Source organism: Solea senegalensis, linkage group LG3 (genome assembly GCF_019176455.1).
Source record: "Solea senegalensis isolate Sse05_10M linkage group LG3, IFAPA_SoseM_1, whole genome shotgun sequence".
NCBI classification, from domain to species: Eukaryota; Metazoa; Chordata; class Actinopteri; order Pleuronectiformes; family Soleidae; genus Solea; species Solea senegalensis.
This window is the reverse complement of record NC_058023.1, coordinates 28,818,164-28,843,075: the sequence shown is the minus strand read 5'-3', so window position 1 is coordinate 28,843,075 and position 24,912 is coordinate 28,818,164. Positions and strand designations below refer to the sequence as shown.

Genomic DNA, 24,912 nt, shown 5'->3' with positions numbered 1-24,912 from the left:
CTTTTAAATGAGGTTGAGTATATGTTCTGTATTACAGATGCTCACATACTCTCAACTTACTGTATAAATGTGTAGACCATTATGTAACAGCTCCATGGGGAAACTGAGGTGACCCAGTTAAGATAGAAATCTGGCAGAATGTATACTACACACAGTTGTGTGTACTTTTGTGTATGTGTTGCAGAGATGAAAGTGCTGCATAGATAATCAGGTGTGAGTAAAGTACATGGAGCATCAAAAAACATAAAGGAAAGGAAACACTGGGGTGTCGAGAGGCCGACTGCTGCTTCATTATGTACGCATTCAACATAAGAGGAATATTAGTCTTGTGTCTGAAGTCCATACGGTTATTTTTTAGTTGTACATTTAGATTACATAGAGTGGTAGTTATGTATTTCATTCATTTCCTGGTTCTTTTTGAAGTGAGCAGTTTTAAAAATGGAAAACTCACAGGGAAGGTTTGTAAACGCACACTTGTTCTTTTTGACGCAACCGAAACATAACGTTTGGGAAATATTTCACCACAGTAGGACAGTAAGACAAAAAGTTGTTTTAGGGCCACTTCACCCAAAGAATATACAGGTTATGTTTACTAATTTCCAGAGATAAATGTGTTATTTGATCAGAGGAAAGTTAGGATTGAAAAAAACAAATAAAATTGACAAAAGCTGACGTCCAAAGACACTTCCTTCAAAGGAAATGCAAGCCGGTCTTTTGGTCTTTACTGTTTGTCAATAAATTTTAAAAAAAGGTCAAATTTGGTCAAATTAAACAAACACAGCTGCATCATAATGATTTTAAGCCTCTTCTTCTTTTGAACAAGTGTGGAAAATGGGTGAAACAGCCCTTTAATTTCATTTGTGTGACTGTAGTCTAATGATGCTTCTTTATAAAGTGACAGTTCTTTCCATCACGCGTTATTTGTCAATAAATGTCCAAGTAAATGTCAAAAATGTGGTGCTTTTTGTTTGTAAGAATGACACTAAAATGAAGACAAACCCACCTAAACCACCCATGCTTCAAATGAACTACACTTTCTTTGTTTAGAGTGTGAGCTCACCTGCTGAGCCTGGGCTGTCGAGAGAGTCATGTAAAGTGAATACATTAATGTGAAACCCTGAAGGTCTGAGGGTAAGACAGTGAGCTAATGTGTGTTTATATTAAGATTAATTAATTGCTGAATTAGTACGTATCATATCATAGTGGTTTGTGAGAGTGTTTAGACCCACTTGTCTCTGTGAGGACACTCAGGTCAAACTTACTGGGTCTTAACCCTCATAAAAGGCCAAAATGTCCTCATAAGAATAGGTTTGAGCATTCACAGCCTACAACAAACACACACACTTAATTGAAACTAATGAGAGCGGAGGTTCATTTTGAAGTCACTTGTGACTGACATTATCTGATGAAGCAACAGGAGACGGGATTTAATTAACTTTGGGGAAGTGGTTTACTAACCACCTGACTGGTCTATGTTACTACACACACACACACACACACACGTTTGCATTCATAGTGAGGACATTCATTAACAGTAATGCATTCCCTAGCCCCTTAACCTAACTTTAACCATCACAACTAAGTGCCTCACACTAACGCTAATTCTAACATTAACCCTAAAACCAGGTCTTAACCCTGAAAAATACATTTTAAGGGGTGTCAGAATGTAAGGACAAGTCAAAATGTTGCTCACAAAGATACCCATACAAGAACACACACACACATATGAAAAAGTAAGAAAAAAGAGGCTTATTTTTACTTAACGTTCATTTTTACTGATTGAATTCTGCAACATACAAACATTTTTGGGGTGTGTGTGTGTTTGTGTGTGTGTGAGAGACAGGAAGGGGGGGGCTAAATAAGAGTCCCACAGGAGGCAATGAGCAAGCAGCAGCGAATCATATCACTCACGCTCATGCCACTAATGACGATTGGAGGGGACGGGACGAGGGGAGGGTGGGCAGGCGGGCTCTCTCTTAAAGGCACAGGTGGGGCTCTTTTCTGAGATCGAGGCTAGTGTGCGGCTGAGGTGGGAGGTGGGGGAAGAGATGAATGATTGAACAAAATTCAAAATTCAAAACATGAGGGTGGGAGATGAAAGAGAGAGAACAGAGGAAAAGAGAATAATGACATGTTGGCCATCGCTGTTGTTTGTTTTACTTGCTAAGAGTAAACAGCAAGACAAGGAGATGCAAAGAGAAAACATCAGAAGAGAGGAGAGTGGAGGTGTGATGCAACAAACAACTGTGTATACAAAAATAACTTTAAAATACCATTTACAAAAAAGAAAACGACCATTATTATTATCATTAATATTATTATTACAATCTCATTAGAAGCCCGTTGGTGCCGTCTGAAAGGAGGCCAGCCGGCAGTCTAGTCTTTTCATCAGCTGACCAATTAAAATTAAAACAAAACACGTTCTTTCACCTTCTCGAAGTGTAGAATTCAAAACCCTGACATATGTGACAGAAGCAAAAAATAATTTACAGTCTAAAGGGGAAACATTTTGTAGGGAGAGGAATAATAATAATCATCATCGTCGCTGTCGCTATGTACTGACTTTCTTACATCTTCTGTTAATAAGAATACTTTAGCAAAAACAAAACAAAAAAAATCAGAATATTATATATCTTAACTGTCCTGTACAGTTCTTTATCTTTATATAAAAAAAATGCATACTGTATAAGTCTGGTAAGCTAGTGAAGGAGAAGTTAGCAGAGTTGGATAAACAGTAGTCCTGGGTCCCTAGCTGCTCCGGCTCTGATTTGTCTCACAGATGCAGAGGCAGGTGAAAAGCACAACGGTTGGCCATCGCACGATAAACCAACACATGTCGTGTGTGTGTGTGTGTGTGTGTGTGTTTATATATGATATGAAAATCTGTCACGGTTCCATATCCGCGTTACAGGTGACGTGTGACATTCATACGTTCCTAACACTGGATTGTTGTGAGTAAACCAAGAAAGAAGAGGAAAAACTTATAAATAAAACAAAACAGCAATCGTGTGTCCCAAGGTAAGACCAGGAGACGCCCGAAAAGACAGAGACAGGAAATTACCTTGAGAGAAAAGCCAAATTAAGGCTGTTTTCTCTGGGTCGGCGGGGCGGGGCAGACTAAGGCAGGCTCATGGTCCCAGCAGTGAGAGTCAGAGTCACGAGGCGAATGATGACTTTGGCCATCGACGATGTGCTTCAAGGTTATTTAACTCTGTCAGGGATGTCTCAACTCACTATTCATATTCAGTCTCTGCTTTGAGCTTCACATCCCGACGTAACAGGAACATCATCATCATCATTATGGTCCAGTGCCACCTGAAATACAACGACCAAACCACATCGGCCTCGTTACTCTGATAAACAGGGAGTCAACAGAGAGAGAGGAGAGAGAGAGAGAGAGACTAGAGCCGACATCACGGGGCAAGGAAAGAATGAATGTTGCCCTGTAAATCTATCGGTTTCTATGATGATCCTTTGTCATGTAGCACCAGCACACACAGAGAGAGAGAGAGGGAGAGAGAGAGAGAGAGGGAGAAAACCCTGGCAACCTGCACATACCTAGCAGAAAAAGGTTGCATCATGGGTAACAGATTATCGAGGTTCGCTTTGAAGATTGGTCTTCTTTCGGTAAGAGGGAAGCAGATGCCGGACGCCTTCTGCAAGTTCAGAACCCCCCGCGACGGCGGCTCGTCTGATTGAAGACAGTGTCAATAGTTTCTCATTTTGGTTTGAACAGAAAAGTGTTAGCACTTCCGACTTAACGCGGAAGGGTCGCACCTGCCTTCCTCTTGGTTTAGTCTAAGAACGAGCGAATCTTCGTGATGTGTCTACAGCTCAGAGAGAGAGAGAGAAAGTAACAAGGACTCTCAAGTCACAAAAAAGAAACACAAATTATCCTTTTACCATTAACAGGGAAATAACTAGAGTGATCCCAGGTCAGCGTGTACAGAAGTCAAGACCTCTAACATCAGCAAGCTGAGCAGGAAAATACGGGCTTTGTTCGAAAACGGACAAGCCACTTAAACAGCAACTGTTGCACAGTGGCACTGTAAAGGAAGGACTGAGGAGGAGGAAGAGGAGGAGCTCAGTCTTGACAAGCTGTTGGCACAGAGTCACACAGAGGGAGTGTCTATGTAACCGTGTGCTGTCTGTCTGTCTGTCTGTCTGTCTGTCTGTGTAGCATCGATCAACTTGGTATTTTTCTTTTTTTTTGGACCAGCCAGGTGAGAGTCGGCAGAGTCCGCCCTCCTGACAGGTGAGGACACTGCCTGCTGGTGGACTGCACCATCATGTCCACTCCAGGGGGGGTTCCCGAGGGCCTTTAGGCTGGATGCAGCGGTTACCGAACCCTGAAAGAAGAGGAGGGAGCTCTTAGCTGGGTTTGAACCATAAAAAGTGGACAGTTTTTTGGACAGGTTTTGTGAAGTGTCTGACTGCTGCTGAAATTCACAGTCTTCACTACCAGCTGTCAATCACAGGGCGTCCACTCGCGTTTTATCTGCATACATACAATAAATCGTCTATTTTCCTATAAAGGGGAACAGAATTGACTAAATTGAGAACAAAACGTTTCCTGGCATAATAAATCAAGTAGAAGTCGGCACATTTTCCCATAGACTTCCACTCAAACAAAGACTCAGATCTCTATGGTTAGAACTAGGGCTGAAACAAGAGACAATTATCTGAATCAAACATTTTCTGCACACCCTGCCCAGAGCTAAGGTTCCAGTCACCAAGAGCAGAGGCACAGATCGCAGGAAACTCAAACTTGTGCAAAATAACACTTTAGTTCCTCTAGAGCAGAGCAGTCACAGAAGAATTCAGAGGAAAAATCACAGATGTCATGAGGAATGACTTACCCACCCAAGTCTGCCTTGCTGTCTGCTGCTGTGGTGCCGGCCGATGCAGGGTCGACCAGTGAGGTCTTCTTGACGCGGTCCGACACGTCTGCGCACAGGGAAACACACACAAACATCGGTCAACGGAGGGTGGAAGCACTGAGTGAATATCAGTGGGGATGCACGACCTAAATCTATAAATGACATGCGTCTATAAACACTGACACTGGGCTACAGTTGTAGCACAAAGTGCAGAATCCAAGTCCGACATTTGTTCCCTTTTTTTTTTTTGATTGTCCACACACAAACACTCGCTGAAACTACTGGAGCTCTTAATTGGCAGTGACATCATCACACAGTCCTTGTAGCAGTGATAAGCGTATGCACACAGACTATTTTCCCTCCGTATTCGCTCTCTTTTTTGCTCGGTTGAATGAAGAAACGGCAGATAAACGCCTCCATGAACGCACGCACCGCTGCGTTACAGATAATCGGGCGGGAGTGAGCAGTTACCAGGACTTCTGAGTGCGTTCGTACCTGTGTGTAAGCCGCTCCACTCAGCCGAGGCTGACGTTCTCACTTCCTGAGGGTCTGATAGGGAAGCGAGAAAAGGAGGGAGTGAGAGGGAGGCGAGAATACGCATGGACAGAAGGTTTAGACACGCACACACACACCTGAATATCAGGGATTTTTTTTTTGATGTCCAATATTAATGCCAATCTCACAGCCTTGAATTCTTAGCAGTAAAATCAGATTTATATTCCTTTTTTTTTTTTTTACGTGCAATTTAACCAGTAATGTGAAATACCCGCCATTACACTCGAGCCGTGAGTCAGAAATGTGCAGAATTCACTCACGTCCTGCCGGCGGATGCCTCTCTTTACAGCATGTTGTATCAGATACTATGAGCGTTTTTTCATTATCCAATCTCATATTATTATATTAATATTGGCCCAGTATAGGACCAAATATCCAGTATAGGATCAGCTCATCCCTACCAAGCACACAGTCAGGCACTTCTTTTCAAACTCACTATGCGTCACAGCCTTCTAAAATGCAACCTTTCCTCCACACTGCAGGGGAGACCACCCTTAAGTTCAACTGGGAGCAAGAAGTGATGCGTATCTGAGACATAACAAGGCCTCGAACACAGAGAAACACACCGACCCTGCAGCGGGTAAACTGCACATGCTGCCCTCTGGTGTCGCAACACAAATACAGCCACACAAAAGCAACACGCCTCACAAAGGTCTCCTTCTAAATTAAGCGATCACTGACCCCGCTTTGAGGTCATTAAAAGTACACATACGGAAAGATTACATTTGATAGCAGGTCGAAACAAAGCAACAACAGCAACACCTTTTTGTTTTTTAATGTAAATCAAGCTCACAACCACCGATCGGTCCCAATAACATGGACCTGGAGGGAGGGAGGGAGGGAGGGGGAGAAACGGTGTCACTGAATCCACAGCATCTGGAAACACACCTGTGAAAGCTTGACCAATGCAAACGCACCTGTGGCCAGTATGAAGGACTCGGGGGTTCTCGCGGGGAGAGGGGGAGGGGAGTCGTCGCTGTCCCAGCAGTCTGGGGTTAAAAGGTTAGAGGTCACATGAGAAGCAATGTTAAAAAACTGGACAAAGAGAGAGAGAGAGAGAGAGACAAGAGAGATGGACAGATCGATGATGGGGGAAGAGAGAAAGAGATTCTTCCTGAGGACAGCAGGAGCACAGAGAGAACACAAACACAGAACTGTGATTCACGATTTATCGTAATGTTGTTGCTTAAGAATCAATGAATAAATGAATGAAAGTGTAGAAGCTGCTTTTTTTCTTCTGAACCTGGATTGTGTTTCAATAAAGTGAGAAACAATAACAAATCTTAATGATACATATGATCTTTTAAAAGATATATTAAATAAAGAGACATTAAATGAGCAGTTGGCGATGCAAATTTTGGATATCAATTTCAAAACACTTTAATTATGAGGCTTTATAACCCACTTTTTTTTTAATTATTAAAAGGATGTCAGAGGAAACGTGTGTATATATAGATATATATTTGTGTATGTACATATATATAGATATATATGTACATCTATATGTATATATATAGATATATATATATATGTCAGTTTCTGATGTGACACACTCCAGACGGCCGTGATTCCTATCTTCTTTAAATAGAGAATTATTTGACGTTCCTCATCTACAAGAGCAATATTGTTCCGTCTTTGTTGTTGTTGTTGTTGTTGTTTTACGTTCATCTCCTGCAGCAGAAAACATCACTTTCATCTCCGCTTAACTATAAACTCAGGTCGACACTTCTTTTGATTTATTCTTAACGCCTCGCAGTAATAATAACCTTCTTTTGGGTTCTCTTTGGAAACCCAGAGTAATATTTACACTGAGATTTACGCAGCCACTCTGACCATTAGCCTGCCGTTATAAATATTGTGAGCCTCATTTCCTGGAAGGGAAACACTGATGATTCACGATTAGTCATTCACAATAACTCCACTGCTCCACTTGGCTTAAGCGGAGCTCCTTTAATGGTTTTAACGTGAACAGTTTTGATCAGTTCTCTCCCCTTGAACGTCATTGTTTATGTGTTTATGAAAAAAACATGAGTTATTGTGGACTTTGAATGTCTCTTTCATGTTGTTGTCCTTCACATTATTTTAATGTTTCACATATTTTGATAGCAAATTGCTACTTCCATTCTGCTTCTGTTATATAATCGGATAAACACTGAGGAAACTTCAGAGCATGTTGTATGCTGACTTAGAAAGTGTCATGACGTGCTTCCACCAGCAGAGGGTGCACTGACTTCACTGTTTCTGGGGACTGTGTGAATATGAAGGTCAAATACAGTGTAAATGCCTATAGATATAAAGAATATTTTAACTCTGTAAGGTTTGTGTATGTTTGTCATGAATTGAAAAAGAAAAAACATGAATGAATCATTGATAAGTGTCGCCAGTAGAAAAAAAAAAACAAGCAGCCACCAGCTTTTCCCTCTTAACCAAACACAAAGCGGCAATGTTCTCAATGCACTTCGTCAACAAGCAACCATTAGATTCTTGCAACCAATTAAAATTAAAAAAACAAGCAGCATTAGCTTTCTTTCATCACTGATTACAAAGCCCCACCACAGCCCAAACAAATGATGAGCCAGAGAAGCCAAGCAAACCCACACTCTCTGCATTTGGTTTTAAATACTGGAATTGACTTGAGGAGAGCGTCGTGTATGTATGACGCCAGACACTTAAGAGCCACTTTTAAATGAGGAATAACAAAACCATTTCAGTGATGATGGATTCTACGACATTTTGAACGGCCTCAAAACTGTCCTCTTTATGATTTATCCAAACTATGCTTGAGATAAATTCCTCTTCAATCATTATTTATGTTGGGTCTTAATCAGGGGACCACAACACTGTTTTACTCATCTCAAAAGGTCCAGTGTGTAACATTTAAAAGGGTTTAATAGCAGAAATTGAATACCACTACTATTTTGATAATCAGGGATTCGGTTTAAAGCTTTTTTTTCATGATTTTAACAAGATTTCTGATTGTTTCAGCTTCTTAATTGTGAATCTTTTCCTTATGTCTTTGCTCCACATGACAAAGAAATCTTTAAAAGTGAATCATTTTGGTTTGTGGACCAAATTCCACTCACTGACACATTTTTTTAAAGTTTTCTTACTCGGTTAATCGAGAAAATAATCGACAGATTAATCGATGATTATTGTGGGTTTAGGTTTGTAGAGTAGCCTGTATTTAAAAAAAAATAGCTTGTGTTTTATGGTTTGAGGTGGAAGCTTACAAGAACATCATCATCTCTGGTACACAAAGGCCACCATAGTGGTCTCACCATTACATGTCATGTAATTATTACACACTGGACCTTTATCACAAATGCCGTCATGGAAAAATTAAATCAAATACAGCCATTGTCAGCTGAACTAAAAGGATCCTTAAAGGATCAGTGTCTCTTCCTGATTTTAAGAGCCCGACACTTCATCGCCACATCACGCCTCCTCATAGCGTCATCCAAATATCTAAAAATGCAGTTATTTCATCCACAGTTCAAAAACCGTTCCAAAGCCAAGTCCAGTACAGTCCACTTCGCATCAGCTGCGATCACAGCAAGAATCAGATTTCAGAATCACTTGATTTTGAAATCAAAAAAAGGGAAGAGAGGAGGAGGAGGAGGAAGGAGGCGTTTTTCTTTTTGATCCAGAGAAGCTCAAAACCTCGTCACGGCAACCGTGACAGTGCGGCTACACTGCAGCGTGTGACACTGCTGCTCTGCTCAATCAGGACGTGCACAGGCGTGCGTGTTTCACATGGGACCGACGGCATCATGCAGTGCTGATCCTTCACCGTCCAACATGCACACGCACACACACACACACACTTCTCACGCAAACAACTGCGCTGAAAACAAAGAGGAAACACAAACAAAACATCTCTCATTCTGTTTGCACATTCACCCACTTGGACAAACAAACACAGTCAGTGGAAAAGAGGGACAGAGGCGAGTTGTTGTGACAGATGCTTGCCTGCTAGTGTTTGCAGCAATCCTTGCAGAACCGACCAATTAGTGATACAGTCATGCTTAATATGAGACTCGCTGCAAAGTCGCTCACTCTTTCTCCCGTCTCTGCTGTTGTTGCTGCTTCTTGTTGTTCCTTTCTTTTTGATTTCACTCAGCACTGCGGTGGTGCGCGCGGTGTGCGAGCGTGTTGACGAGGCTTGGCTTGTCATCAAGCATGTGGTCCGTCTGAACTTCTGCGTCCTCCCCCGACTGACGCAGGAAAATGACTGGACTGTGTGGTTACCTTGAGCGCAACGTAACGTGAGCACGGATAATTGTTTATTATGTTTATATGTTTCTCTTTAGACGATTACGGAGTTAATTCAACTTATTTTTAGGGTCTTTCTTCCATCTTTTTACATTTAATCATCTGCTGATGCTGAGGGGAGTCTAATAGGGATAAATAGGGGGGAGGGGGAGGTGTCACCAGCTCTCTGTTAAATAAACTGTTGCAGCATTCTGCCAAACTGTAACCGAAAAAGTAAAAGTATTACTTCTCTACAAGGTTTGATAGCTAAGTGCTGTCATTTAGATTTGTGTACAAACACTAATGGGTGGTGTTGTTATGAGTCAGCTGTCCACACCTTGGTAACACAGCATCAGCGAGTGAGTGAGTGTGAGTGTGAGTGTGAAAACCTGGTACTTTAGGATCTTTTCTGTCATAAACACTGACCTTATCAGGACTAGTATTTCCCCGTGTGGATCGAAACCTGGTTCTAATGAGGCAGAATCTCATTTCTGGAGGAAATAAAGCCTCACTAAAAGGATCTGGTCACTGCTAATAAAAACCCTGCAGCTTATTGTGTAAATGATTGGCACAGTTGATCAGTGATCGCCTCTGATCTGACAAAACGAAAGGACTCCAGAGGTTAATTTAAGTCAAAGAAACTCAAATTAAATCGATTGTATCGGGGAAAGCAGCCAGTTAGCTGAAGCTGTTAGGTGCAGTCATTCAATTAGTGCGGCGGATTGACATACTTGCTGTGGTCGCAGGCGGTGACGGAGAGCTGTGTCCGGCGATCGACATCGGCAACACCTTCCTGACCGGCTGCTGGTCTCCGTGGTAGGGGGACGTAGTAACCATGGCCGTCGCCGTGGATACATTAGTACGGTAGCCCTCCTTCACGTCGGTCATCTCACCGTCCCCCTCCTCGTCGGAGTTGTCGGAGTGCAGGGGGTTGGTGAAACTCAGCGCAGTCCTAACGGGGGTGGAGGACGAGGAGGAGGACGAGGAGAGATGGGAGGAGGAAGACGACGAGGGAGCTACGCGGTCCGAGGACGAGGAAGAGGAGGAGGTCTTTGGATACTGTTTTTCAGGGCTGCTGCAGAACTGAGCCCACGTCGCGTGGCTCGCCTTCCCCTCAGCTTTCTCCCCTCCCTGCGCCTCCCCCTTGTCGCCGCTCTTCACGGGGAGATGGTTTGGCCGCACGAGGACGCCCCCGTCCGCGTGACTCTCCGCTCCTCCCCCTCCCTCCGTGCCCGAGTCCTCCGACAGCGATGAGCTCGACGAGAGCAGGGATTGGCCGGAGCGTGCCTTGAAGGCGTGGCTTCTCTGCAGCATGCTCGCACTGTTGGTTGAAGCGCCGCTGGGAGCGCCGGCTCCTCCCATCGAGGAGGAAGTGTCAAAGCTACGCGGCCCTTCCTGCAGCGGCACCTTTTTAATCTCAATGCTGAGCTTCCGCTCGACCCGGGGAGCACCGGCACATTCAACAACAACCGGGGAGAGGGGGGACGAGGGGGTCTGAGTCTGGTATTGGCCCGATTCTGATTTCGTTGACGCTGACGACAGTTTGTTGTTGTAGTTGTCGTTGAGATCCAGATTGGAGGCCTGGGTCTGCTGTTCCTGGCGTTGGTCCTTCTGCTCCGAGGGACTGGTCTGATTGTTTGAACTGGGTTCTGACTGGTTTTGCCGTTGGTCCACACCTTTATTCTAAAAGGAAAACAAAAGAGGGAAGAGAAAGTGTATTTAGAGGGCGAGAACTTTTCTGCTGATATTTAGAAATCAGTGCAATCGACGTCCAGTACATGAGAAATTAATGTATTTTAAATCCTCCTTCTAAATATACGAGTTACGATAAAATATACGATAAAATATACGAGTTCTCCAGCAAGTACTAGAGAACTTCATGGTCACATTTGATCAACTCTAATGTACAAATGTGCATTCTGTGTCAATAAACATGGGCACACCACTCTTTATACAGAAAGTCTTATATTTAATCTACTGTTGTGTGGCACAACAATGATAGAAAACTATTTCTTGTTTCATATGATGGTCTTTTTTTTCTTATTTTAAATCATTAAATCGGAAAATGTCCTGTGACTAAGTGTAAGTTTCCCCAAATAACTTTCAATGCCTGGCAGTTATAATTTACTGCATGTTAAAATGGTGTATTAACAATTTAAAATGAAGAAAAACTAAAGTTTTATTTAAAAAAAAAACTCCACTGTAGTTGTACATGAACACCAGATTGTGTGTGTTAAATTTGAAATTTGAACAGTATAAAACATATTTAATGTAACATTTGTTTGAGTCTTTGTCTCAATGTCCAAAAATAGGCCGAAAAATGGAAACTTATGCGCCGGCGTTTTTACAACTCTCACAACAACTCTTTACAACAACAAGACACTGATTCGCCGGCTTCCTGCAACAGCGCGAGTGAAATTACCGTAATAACCATATTCTGACTCTTGATGTCACTAATCCTGAGCAATACTGCACGCTAGAAAGAGGTGACTCTAAAATGCCATGAGTATAATACAGAAATGCAGATAAGGGACGCAGAAACACACAAACGGTACACACGCGACAAATGTAACACGCCGGCTCACCTTTGTCTCGTTCTGCTGCGCCGTGGTCAGGACGTGGATGAGAGGCTTGGGGTGGTAGCGGTCGTTGTCCTGGCGCACGTTGGTGACGGTGGGGAAGGCCGAGGGGGGAGACGGGGTGAGGATGGGAGGCACGGGATGGGGCTCCGGAGGCTGGAGAATCTCCTCCTTGACGTCGCCTTCTGTCTGGGAACTGGACAAAATTGGGGAGAGACTGTGAGCCAAGGTAACGCATCAAGGACTTTTGACACATTTGAGCTTTTGATGTCGTATGCTGAGATTTCATAATTCCACCGAGCCGCCAGAGGAACAGAGACGATGGTATTAAAATACAGAACTCTTATATTTAAATAAAATTGAGATAAAAAGGTTTGAGGAAGCGTTAAAAGAAGTCATGTTTATATTAATCCGTCTCATGATGAAACCATGACGATTAAATCAACTGGTATATAACATTCATTTTATACACGCATTAAAAAAGCTGAGTTTCAGCTCATTAATTTTTTTCCGCAATAGATGCAGAATTTGAAATTAGGTCAATGTGACGTCCTTCAAAGTTAATTATCACACAGTTATTTGCCCATAATTAGTTTTCTCTGCTGAAACTTCAGTACAAATGTCCCAAATGGGATCAATGTGTCTTTTATTTTTGGATTATTTATCAATCCTCAAATCAAATAAGATTTTAGCTACTAAAACTTGGAATTACGCACTTTTCCCTCCATTTTGCCTAACATACGAACTACACACAAACGCACTATTGCCCAAAAACAAACTGTTAATTCTTCACACAGCGACAAAGTGTAAAGCACAATCTACACAGAAAACCACGCATGTATACACACAGTGGAGGTGGGTGGATTACATACAGGATGCGGAGGCTGTGACAAAGCTCACCGCAAAACAATGGAAACTTATACATTAACATATTTGTTCCACTTCACAGAATATGCATTCACGTTTATATATATACATATACACACGTGTGTGAATATATACTGTATGTACACACACAAAGAGAAAGAGAGAAAGATAGATGGTGAAAGGATGTGGTGATGTGCTGAATCAAGAGCACATGACTGAAGTAAGAGCCAGAGGAGGACTGACAGCACATGATGCTGCCTCTGCCCGTGTGTGTGTGTGTGTGTGTGTGTGTGTGAAAGAGAATCAAAGAAAGACAGAAAGTCACAAAGAAGTTGCACGACCGAGGCACTGGGGATTTCCTTTACTAGAGCAACACATTGCACTCGTATGGTGCGAATATTGGTTCATATAGACTTTCTCTTCTCCGTTTTTGAGCCTCAACCAAGGCTACTAAATTTCACTTAATGTCAATACACAATACACCGTTTCTTTTCCTTTTTAAAAAATTTTTTTTAAATAAATCCCACTCCTCCATTTGCGTCATCGCCAAAATCGGATCATTTACAGCTCAGGCCCACGGTTCTCAAACTGTGGTACTTGGAGGAAAAGCAGAAATACTTTTATTACTCGAGAGATCAGAGAGATCTGTAGAAAAGTCAGTTGCCTTTTTACGCCACTGTATTTTCAACGTTGGTGATACTGGTGTTACTTCGAGAGCTCGATATTTTCTCAGGAGGTACTTAACCTACATTTACATGTAAGCATTTATCCAAAGCGACTTACAAGAAGAGGAATAAGCGACATAAAAGTAGTCTTGGAAAGAACTCCACTAGATAGGAACAGTGAGAGTGCAGAGGTGGATCCACGGTGGGCTTAGACTTTTGTACAGTGCTGTAGAAGATTTCCTGAAAATCTTTTTCCTTTTACGTTGTTTGTGCTGCTCACAAACGGATAGAAAGACACGACCCTCTCCTTGGCGGAGGCAATGAGCCAAAAAGAAGAGGACACCACGCAGAGCTCAAGAATAATAACATGTGTTCTGTTTCTCAGTTTTGGGGATCAGAGATGATGGATATTAAAGAGCAGTGTCCCCGTCAGTTATAGCAGAACTTGTTTCACCACCAGTGTCTCTTTTGGGACACGTAATTAGGACATTATTTATCCAAGAACTTCGTTTGGTGTTTTCTTTAATGATAACAATCATCACCTACAGGAATCCACTCCTCTGCATCATCTCCATTCTCCCGAGCAACAAAAAGACATACTTAACAATAATAACGCAGATGACTCCCACGGGTGATGATTGTTTCCATGGGGATGTGAATCACTCAGATACCACAGACACTGATGGAACTTAAATGATTTAAGCTGATGCTGTTACAGTAGCAAACATTATATAATAAGCCACAGCTAAACAAATAAGCAGCAGGGTGGGAATCAAGGATATGGAGAGATTATAAGCCAAAGCCAAACACGGATGAACAAATGTTGACGGGAAGGTTTACATTAAATTAATGAAGTCGTGGTAGTTTTTTTTTCCATAAACTGGGACTTTCGCTTTCAAAAAATAAGCAAACTTCACTGCATGTGATGCTGATTAATCCAAAAGATGAATTCATCTTTTGGATTTGAACCAACATTATATTTTAAAATTATTTACTCAATAACTTCACATATTAGCTGGGACCGTGTCCAGCTCCCCCATCCAACCCTAACGCAGTGGAAGCAAATGTAATTCATTGAACAATAAACAACAGTTTTTCCATTCACATTCTCTAATTCTTTTTCCATCTCCTTCAAATCAAGAGTTATGAGTGTAGCTTTTAAAGAAAAGTTCAAAGCACAAGAATTCCAGAGATTCACCTGCGGTAAAATAAGAGCAAGTTGTCCTTGTCAAACAAACTCACTAATGTTCTCTTTTACAGCAATAAAATGTTTATATTTATTGCTTCTCTGGTTGTAAAAAAAAAAAAAAAAGACTGTCCAATATTTCTGAAGTTTGAATCATTAATTTTTCCCCTTAAAGCCATAAAAGGCTTCTGTCTTTAAAAAGGAAAAGAATCCGTGACAATTATAAAACACTTCAAAGAGCTTCAGACTACAAAAACTAACCATGCGCTTCTGTTCTTTTAGTTTCGCCCTGAAGCGTAAAAACACTACAACCATCCCCAGTGTTCTGGCATGCCAGTGACACACTTAAGAGGAAAAACACACACACGCACACAACTTCAACTCCTACACATAAGCAGACATGTGGGCACACAGATGTATGCCTTCATAGGGGGTTTTAAATGTATGTGATAACAATACCCACACACACAAACACACACAAGTCCAAGTGTACTTCTACATACAGTATGTGCTCCACAGAGAACATGCTGCATTTTTGTGTGCTGGTTCACCGTGGGACCAGTCAGCATTTACAGGAGCTGGAAGAACCACACAGATTGAAAACACCGTGTGACAACAACTATCTGCCTTCTGGATTATCTTAGATTATCATGCATCTCTGCCTTTCTCCAAGTAACAAGAAGTAACAACAAAGCTGTTTCAACAAGAGACGCTGAAAGTGAAAAGGTCTCAGTTGAAGAGCTGCATCTCTATGGAGTTAGAGTTGCGTCAATATTTTCAAACAACACTTTTTAAGAAGCAAATGAAATATTGATTTAATCATTCACAAATATTGTATTGTATTGTTTGAAAATACACTTGTTCTTTGCACTCCCTGATTTCAGACGTTATCTTAAAAGTAGCCTTTACATTTTTACTCGTTTTAACCATTTTCTAACACGTTTACTTACTTATTTCCTATGTTCTAGTGTTTGATTTGGATCAGGAAGGATGAACTTACTTTGAACTGTAATACTCCTGAAAACGATTTCCTCTTTAGTTGGGAGTCTGACGAATCATACCAGATTGGGTCAGTGTCAGTTGTCATTTTTGAAAAATCACTAAACCGATAAACTACTGTCGACATTAAGCAAAGTTATTGTTTGTAAAAAGATTAAACGAGATTAAGAGTCTCAGTTTTCAATATTTGAGATGCCATAGACATCATTTTGGTGCGTAAGATGGTCACTCCTCGGGGTGCGGCGGTGATTAATAAATATGTGTGTGTGTATGTAAGAAAAACACGACTCGGTGTCTGTGACTTGGATGCCAGCCTGATAGGAGCTCACTATCACCGTCCATCTCAAACACACAAAAATCCCCCCTTGAAGTGACCCAGGGGGGAGTGCGGCCAGAAGAATGTAGACTATGTTGATAAAAATAGCTCTCGCCATCACTAGAAAAACTCCCAGGCTTAAACCAGGCCTTGACATTGTTCCTTTAGGAAACAGAGGGATGACGGGTAGAAAAGAGGCACACACTTTTGACACGCGGTGAGGTTTTTACGAGTGAGACGCACGCATATTCTTGACCGAGCCTCGGGCTCCGCCCCACTTCTACCAACGCTTCCTATTTTGGCAGCATTTCCGAGCTGAAATGAGTGTGTTTTGTTTAGACTAGAAAATAAACTTTTCAGTCCCCGGATCACTTGCAGCTACATCCCGAAATAGGGACCTCTAAAAATATTTTTGCTTTCCCATCAAACTGGCTGCTACAGTAAACAAAAATAAGGAAACAGAGAGCATGATAACCTAAATGCAGCAAGAGAACGCATCAGCTGAATTAAACCTTTCTATCTTCTATCTTTTGAGAGTATTTGCTGGTTTTTTTGGCATCACGTTGTCATTTGAACAAGTACCAAACTACGTTAGCGTCACCAAAAAGTACCAAAAGTCACTGATGCTGCGCTGTGCTCATGAATCTGTGGTGAAACCAACACTCTTCGTGAACAAGCATTGTTCTGGAGGCGTAGCTTTAAAAGGGAAGCTTGGACATTTGAATTCAAAATGTAGCCTGCTCTAATAGATTTTCCAGCATCTCCAACCCTATCTTTAATTAAAAGGTTGGAAAACTTGTTTGGGGACCCAAAAAACATCTCCCACGACCCATCTATGGGCCCCGACCCACTGTTTGGTAATCACTGTTCTGGATAAATCACTGGGGGAAAGTGAAGATGAACTGGTTGAGAAACAGTGGAGTAAATCCCCTGCTGAGCACGTACTATATAACTATAAGAACTTTAAAAATGAAAAGATAGGGAGGGGAACGAGAGAAAGAGGGATGTAAGATGATGGGCTGAGAAAGGAATGAAACGAGGGAAAATGTACAAAAGATTTGTAGTTGAAAAGAGTGTTTTTTATTCTTTACAGAGAAAGAGTGTGTGGACTCGAATTAAAATGCCTTTCAAAGAAAACATGATTTTCCCCTCAAAGAGGAGATGAGACGAAAGATTCTTTCTTTTACTTCAACTGGATGTGATTAACACTATTCAGTGTTGCCGTAAACAACAAATCGGTCAATAAAAACAGCTGCTCCTCAGGCCACAACAGCCGTTAAAAGCCAAACACGAGTAAAGTGTAGTTAAGTGCAGGCTGAACGGAGACTTTCTGCCGCAGTTGCATATGTTTGCATTGTCGCCCACTGCGCTCACACCGACTGCTCGCTTCAGTGTGAGCCCATTCATTCATCAGTGTGCATTCTCTACCCTTTTCTACCCAAGTTGGCAAGTTACACGTGATCTTTCGATTTCGGGTCAAACAACTTTAAGAAAGCCGATGCGAGAAGGCTTCAGAGACATTAAAAATGTAACAAAAAAATATACAGTATATATACATATATATATAAAGCGTCTTACCTGCGTATGCGGGGAGGTTTGGGAGGCGGCGTGTCCCATCTTTCATCGTCGGACTGTTGGCTTGCTTTGTCTGGACTACTTTCAACCTGACACACATGCAAGGAGAAGAAGTCAATTAAAAATACATCAAGATTTTTACATGTTCATATGGACAAGATACATTTTTCCAGATCTTACCACCACGTAGCTAATCGTAGGCAGTGGTGAAAACTAACCAGACATATTACATGACATTTCACCTTGAACACTTGTTTTACGGCTGTAGCTTGTAAATACCTTGCAGATTAATGGTTTGAAATAATAAAAACAACTAGTAATTACTACAAGTAATTAAAATATCAACTTTAATGGATGAATGGAAATATTAACATCCTGTGCTTGTGGGGGTTTGCATTAGTCAATCAGTAAATGTTAAGGCTTCTGCTCGTTATAAGTGTAGTATAGTTAATTTTTTTTATTAACAACTCTATTTTCATAACTTTATATTTAGCATAATTTACTTTTGCTAAATGTAAAATATACATTTTGATACAGCAAGTTAAATTTCAGCATATTCATGATGTCTGTGTGTTCTTCTGTCCTAGATGAGTTTCTACACATTTACCGTGACTCATTAATCTGCCTCTCTAATGAGAGCAGGTCAGAAAAACATTAGTTGTCATACATTTATGAAAAAGGGGTTCAAATGAGGCTGTAGCACACAGAGTTTAATACAGGGTCAGATTACATCTGGGGCCAGATGTACAGTATATGCAGAGTGTGTGTGTGTGTGTGTTGTGAGCAATAAATCTGGAAAGAATCTTCCTTAAAAACAATTGTGGCTGCGTGTGAGCACAGAAACATGTGTGGGATGTGTGTATGTGTAGGCTTATTGTTCGTGCAGCCACTGAGAGAGCAGCGGTGTGGGTGTTTGAGGTGCTGACAGTGGCTGACTGGACATGAGTCAAACTGAGTCAGTCCAGCTCACTGATACTCGCTTGCAAACCATATGTCTGTGTGTGTGTGTGTGTGTGTGTATGTACACCTTTTTTTTTTTGCACCAACAGTTATTATTTTGTTGTTTATTTAAAGAAATGTTGCTTCCATTGTTGTTTTCTTATTTTTCACGGTGTACATATTTTATTTTGTTATTTTTTTCCATGTTTGAAATAAACAAACTAAACATAATGTCTTGCCGCTTTGCAAAATAACATGTTTACAACCAGTTGCAGCCAACTTGTAGAAAAGATGTAGTGTAGTTTCTACAGGTGGCGGCACTACACAGTGAAGTGGCTCGCCTGAATTAAGGTTTATAGTTGAAAAAGTGTCCGAGTTGAGTTTTTTTCTCATGTAAACGGGCTCTAAATGGCCGTATGAGCTCATATGACTTGATGTCTTTCGTGATGGCCCCCTTTCCAAACGGATGCTCGTCTATTCTCAGACTGAAAGTGCATTGTGGGAAAGGGGGTGATGTCACCAGAGCTTCCTAAGCAGGAAGTCAGCTGCCGGATTGCTGCTGCCACCACCACACTCTTTCATCGCCGTACTGTGCGTCCCTCCTGCTCTCCCCTGTAGGGTTTGTCAAATCTCCCGCAGTGACTCGCTGATCTTTTATATCTTCTGCCTGAGTTAGGTAGATGTCGCGATGACACTTTAACTACCTGAATAGATTTTTTTGTAACCCCAAGAAAGTTCAAAATATGACATTAATTACCCGAAGTTTCACCCCCCCCACAATTTCCCCAGTGGAAATGTCAAATACACGTATGACGGAGCACACGACTGGCCCGCTAGTCACTTACTATTTTAACAAGAGAATACGTTGACTATATAATTGAGTATCTGTATTGGTGCATATGTAAACATGGGATGTACTGTATATGGAGCTGCAACTGATGGTTTTGTCCAGAAAATGTTTTTCCACAAACCAAAATTCAGAGTTTAATGATTGAGCAAATAAACCAGAAAATTAAAGAAGCTGAAACAATCTTGTTTTAATCGTGAAAAAAGCTTCAAAACGATTCCTTGATTATCAAAACAGTTGATTCATTCAGTAATGGATTAATTGTTGCTTATGCATGTTCTTCTTTGTGGGTTATTAAATGTACTGCATTGACGTCTGTATGTTTTTGTGAAACTGACTAATGAATCTGAAAGTGGGCATGTAAATTTAAACTGGCCTTTTCTCTTTGAAAATGGTAAAGACGTTAAAGAAGTCAAAAATAAATTAAGAGAGTTTGTGACCAAACCATTCCCATGTCTGAGCGAGTTAATTCATGAAGCAGACTGTGACACTTCAGAGTGGAGAGGGAGCACACGGGACAAAAAAAAAAAAAAGAAAGTCCACTGCTCCTTATGATATTTTTGTCATGCAAATTAAAGTTTTAGTTAGGCTGTAACTGTAGTCTAATGTGAGGAAAACACAGGGGCAACTGAGGACGCGCGTGTGTGTGTGTTTGAGGGGAAATGAGGAACAGTGTGGAATAAATCAAAGTAATGTTCTTTCTCCCGTCTGTACACTGTACACACTCCTCTGAGGCTACCCTGTGGATGAGAGATCTCTTTGGCTCAATCTCCACAACTCGTCTTATTCTCCTTGCAAAGTTTTCTAAAGGCCTCTCCTCCTCCTCCTCCTCCGACCCTCTCCCTCCCCGGTGACTAATTATTTGTGTTTTTCTCCTCACTTGGAGTGTGTTATACAGCGACATCCAGTCTTTCTTTAACACCAGACGCCACGCACAACATGTGTGGGTCCATACGTGCAAGTGTGAGAGAGTGTGTGTGTCTGTGTGTGTGTGTCATACCATGCCATCAAGTATCTGTGTGTTGGTAGGGCTCTCTAGTAGCAGCAGTTGTTTTTCAAAGAGCTGAGCAATTGCTTTGTGCACTAACTCGTACTGTTCCTGTGGAGGACAAGACAAAAGATTTTCAGCAAATCAATACATAAGCAAAAACATTCTCAAACATCCATTTACAAGGCTATGAAATACATCCTGTGTGAAAACTCTGATCTCATTGCTTTCCCCCCGGTGAGTGTCCTGCACTTCACTTTATGAAGATACATTACACTCGCTGGTTTGCCGGAGAGATCTGGTTGGGAGACCCGTGTCAATGTCCATCAGTGTAATTTATAAAGCAGGGCTTCTTTTACCGTCTTGTGGTTAAAACGGTATGCGTTTGTGGGCGGGACGCCATAAATAAGACACAAAGGCTCTGCCCTTTGTACTGTATTTATGAGTAGTGTGCTGTATGTCTGGGCGTTTTGTCAATTTGAAATGTACAGCATGTGCACTTGCAGACACAAATATGAAGAGTTATGTCCACCTGTTCCACTGCAACTAAAACATGTCAAATTATGGCTTTGCAAACCCACACCGGTCACAAAAATGGCGAGGAAGTGGGAGAGTCCACTTTCAAAACAGGCGGACCACAAATAGCATTTGGCGCTTTCCACGACCTGGACTCGGCTCGCCGCGGCGTGGTTATTTTGCGTTTCCACTAGCGATAGCGCACCTGGCACCTGGTACTTTTTTTAGTGCCTGCTCTGGCGAGGTTCCACGTGAGCTGAGGCGACACTATGCGTGACGTCAACAGGCTGCCGGCCACTGATTGGTCAGAGTGCCGTCACAGGAATCAAGCCGAACAATGCCGGACTGTAGATCAGTTCAAAAAGACTTAACAATCCTAAAAATGCAGGTTCATCTCTGACAATTACCAGGGAAATGTCTAAAATCTCAATATTTAACAGAGGAGTCTGGTGTATGCATGGTAAAACTAATTCACGTAAAACTAGTTTCATGCAGCCGTGCAGTGATGACTCCGCCCACGCTGAGGAGATACTATATTGTAATGGAAACACAACCAAACCATGTAGAGTGCTTACACCAGAAATACAAGGTGGCAAGATCTTAATGCATTTGAACTTGTACAATGGAAATACTCGTGTTATGTCATCCATCAGCTTAATTCATTTACAGAAACCAATAAAAGGAGCGAATTCAAAGAAACTAAGTGGGTTTTCATGTAAGGAAACAGACACTGTTTACAACCCACTGTTGGGAAACCAGCGTGTGGAAATCTGTTTATATATCAAATATCAAACAACAACATAGTGGTTTAAGATAAGAGCGTGACAAATCTGGGTGCAGCAACTGTGTTGGCACACACACACACAAGATAACATTACAGCATTTTCCATATACTTTGCAAATTGTAAATGTGAACAAAAACAAACCTTGGTTTGTACTGCAGAGTGCCGCTGCGTCCTCATTTCTTGGATCAACCGAAAAACGTTAAAATCTTCTGGTATTTTCTTTAAAAGAAGAAAACACAAGGTTTTTGTACATATATAGGTATATATATATATGTATATATATACATATACGTATATATATATGTATATTGTCACCCCACCTTACAACGTTTAAGGGCTTTCTCAAGGTTATGTCCTGGTTTTAGGGTTAGGCATTTAGTTGTGATGGTTAGGGAATGCAATATTTTGGTGAGTGTGTGTGTGTGTGTGTGTGTATGTACATACCCCAGCTTTGAGGAGGTTCCATGTGTAGTCGATAGCACAGATTGCACCCGTCCTCCCACAGCCTGCGCTGCACAGTCAGAGTCGCACAGATTAAACACAAGGACATGTGTAAAGACATAAACGCGCGCACTAAAAGCTTATGCCTCCCTATGGCATGACATAAATCACAGAAGAGAACAACTTTCGGGAAAACACATTTGTTTTTAATGTGCGCGGCCTCGACACCTCGCGCACACAGGATGCAGACACGGAGTCGATCAGAAGCGGAGATTACGTGACATGACGTCTGACACAGAAATAAATCATAAAGCGGCGCCTCATGCGGGCCCTTCTGCCTCTTTAACAAGCACATGCACACTGTATTGAGTGCGTCGGCCCACAAAAAGCATCTGTACAGACACAGAGACACGGCTTTTAGTCCCGCTGTGTAACGGAGGAACCAGGAAATGTCCTCGGGCTGCTCATTATCGCTGATTACACACACATGGAGACAGTGTGCGTGCTGTGTGTGCATTACCCACAGCAGTGTACAGCAGAGCAACAGTGGTGTCCTTGTGTATCGCCGCCTTTTTTATTCACCATTTCAAGTTCTTTATCGACTTTACAAGTGCCAAGGTAAATGGCGGCACTCTAACTGAGCAATGTAGCCGCGAGTGCGTCGGGTACGTGGTGCCGTTTCTAACGACTGCAATCGAGAGGGAAAATTACAGATGAAGAACTCAGACTGGGCTCGTCTGACTGGATCCTGAAAGGCAGCTGAGACATTAATAATCCTCTAATTATTCCAAACCAAATTAGAGGATTAGCCAATTGACGGAGGGAAATGTCAAAGTAAAACATTACACTTCAAGAATTTCAGAGAACTATTGGGTTAGAGCTTCATATTAAAAATCTGGTTTGTGCCGACAGCGCTTTGCTAAATATACAAACAGCAACATTTCCTCCGTTGCTGTATTGAAACCTGATTTTTTAAAGCACACAAACCTGTTTCACATTCTTTCTGATACATGATGTCATGCATGTGAACTCCGCTGCGTATGTGGTGGCGTGACAGCATGTACCTACCTGCAGTGCACACATATAGGGACGTCGTCATTCTCTTGGTATTCTCTCATCAGTCCGATCATATCGAGGATGGAGTCAAACGACGAGGGGACGTCGTGATCCGGCCAGTTCATATAATGGAACTGCGTTATCCTCCGAGTCTCCTGCAGGGACACGTACACACGGGCATTATAATTATTTGACAGAATGACGTCCTTAATTATATACTTCCAACTTAAGTGTTGTTGTAGCATTGGAGTATGAGCGCATGCTCTGCCTCCTTTTGCACTTTGTGTTCCATCAAAAGTGGCAACTAGAGCTGCAACGAACAATTATTTTCACGATTAACTGAGTAATCGTTTGGTCCATAAAATGTCAGAGAACGTTAAAAAATGGGGGGAAAAAATGGAAATTATTCAGTTTTGTAACACGGAGCGAAGAAACCAGAAAATATTCACATTTAAGAAGCTGAAACAATCCGAAATCTTGAGTAAAAAGCTTCAAACCGACTAATTAAGCAATGACTAAATAACTGATTCATTGAGTAATTGTTTCAGCTCTGGTGGCAACCCAGCGTCCAGACTCGCACATGTTGACACCTGCAACCAGGCTCCTATTGGACGATATCAATCAATCGCAATGATGGACTTTTGCATCCGTTTTCCTCCAAATTGGGAACACCGTTTACAAAAATGACATCATGTTCTATTAAAGAAGACGAGAAACTAGCGATTGAAGAAAATATTTAGTGACGTTGTAAATCAAGTGAGAAGTAGCCTCATGTCAAGCAGTAAACAGAATCATTGCAGCCCATTTTTCCACCCGCGGTATAGCAACGTCACAAAATTCCACTTTAACGACAGCTTTAAGTGCTTTTGTAGATGAATCAAGATTCATATTAAGGATACGTACATTCTCATGCTCCACCGTCAACGTCCTGATGTTGTAGTCCGTTCTGGCCTGCTCCGATTCCTGGAAAACAAACGTAGAGCACATTCACAACCAAGTCCAGGAACACTCCTCGTCCTTGTTTCTCGCGGCTTTGACATTAGAGACGTATTTACTTACACAGGTGATTCTGAACGGACCGAAACTCATGGGCTCGTCCTGCAGCATCGGGAAATATCGCTCGCACTTTTTCTAGCGAGAGACGAGAGAGCTGTTAGTTTTGGCTGGGAGAACGAATGCCAGACTGACGCCGTGGCTTCCTGTGTGTGAACGTGCACTTGTGAACCCTCACATTTCACACTTGATTATTCCAGTTAACATCTTACACTACAATATATTCCAAATGCTTGAGCTGCAACCTCTTAGTCGCTCTTGTCACACTCATAACAGAGTAATAGAAACATCTCCTCCAGAGTTAAATAATCCTTTTAATGTGTTAATTAAAAGGAGTTGCACTTCTACGTCTGGCGCGTACATGTGGACACAGACATATTGCATGCACGCACATGTTAGGATTGAGTAAAAGGA

The 24,912-nt window shown here is 41.8% G+C and overlaps 1 protein-coding gene across 6 annotated transcripts in view; it reads right to left on the bottom strand.

Annotated features, from left to right (window-relative positions):
- Positions 1 to 1,752: 1,752 nt before the first annotated feature.
- ptpn12 (protein tyrosine phosphatase non-receptor type 12) overlaps positions 1,753 to 24,912 on the bottom strand; it is a 42,786-nt gene continuing 19,626 nt past the window's right edge. Inside the window, exons 6-18 of one of the 6 annotated variants that reach the window (XM_044021432.1) lie at positions 24,505 to 24,576; positions 24,349 to 24,408; positions 23,458 to 23,600; positions 22,393 to 22,459; positions 22,090 to 22,167; positions 20,660 to 20,758; positions 17,877 to 17,962; positions 12,272 to 12,461; positions 10,418 to 11,369; positions 6,353 to 6,424; positions 5,376 to 5,429; positions 4,860 to 4,947; positions 1,753 to 4,349 (exon numbers count right to left, since the gene is read on the bottom strand). In XM_044021432.1, the coding sequence (XP_043877367.1) occupies positions 4,340 to 4,349; positions 4,860 to 4,947; positions 5,376 to 5,429; positions 6,353 to 6,424; positions 10,418 to 11,369; positions 12,272 to 12,461; positions 17,877 to 17,962; positions 20,660 to 20,758; positions 22,090 to 22,167; positions 22,393 to 22,459; positions 23,458 to 23,600; positions 24,349 to 24,408; positions 24,505 to 24,576 (1,971 nt within the window). In that variant the 3' untranslated portion in view covers positions 1,753 to 4,339. The remainder of the gene's footprint in view (positions 4,350 to 4,859; positions 4,948 to 5,375; positions 5,430 to 6,352; positions 6,425 to 10,417; positions 11,370 to 12,271; positions 12,462 to 17,876; positions 17,963 to 20,659; positions 20,759 to 22,089; positions 22,168 to 22,392; positions 22,460 to 23,457; positions 23,601 to 24,348; positions 24,409 to 24,504; positions 24,577 to 24,912) is intronic. The other 5 variants (XM_044021431.1, XM_044021433.1, XM_044021434.1 and 2 more) reach the window with 5 other exon arrangements.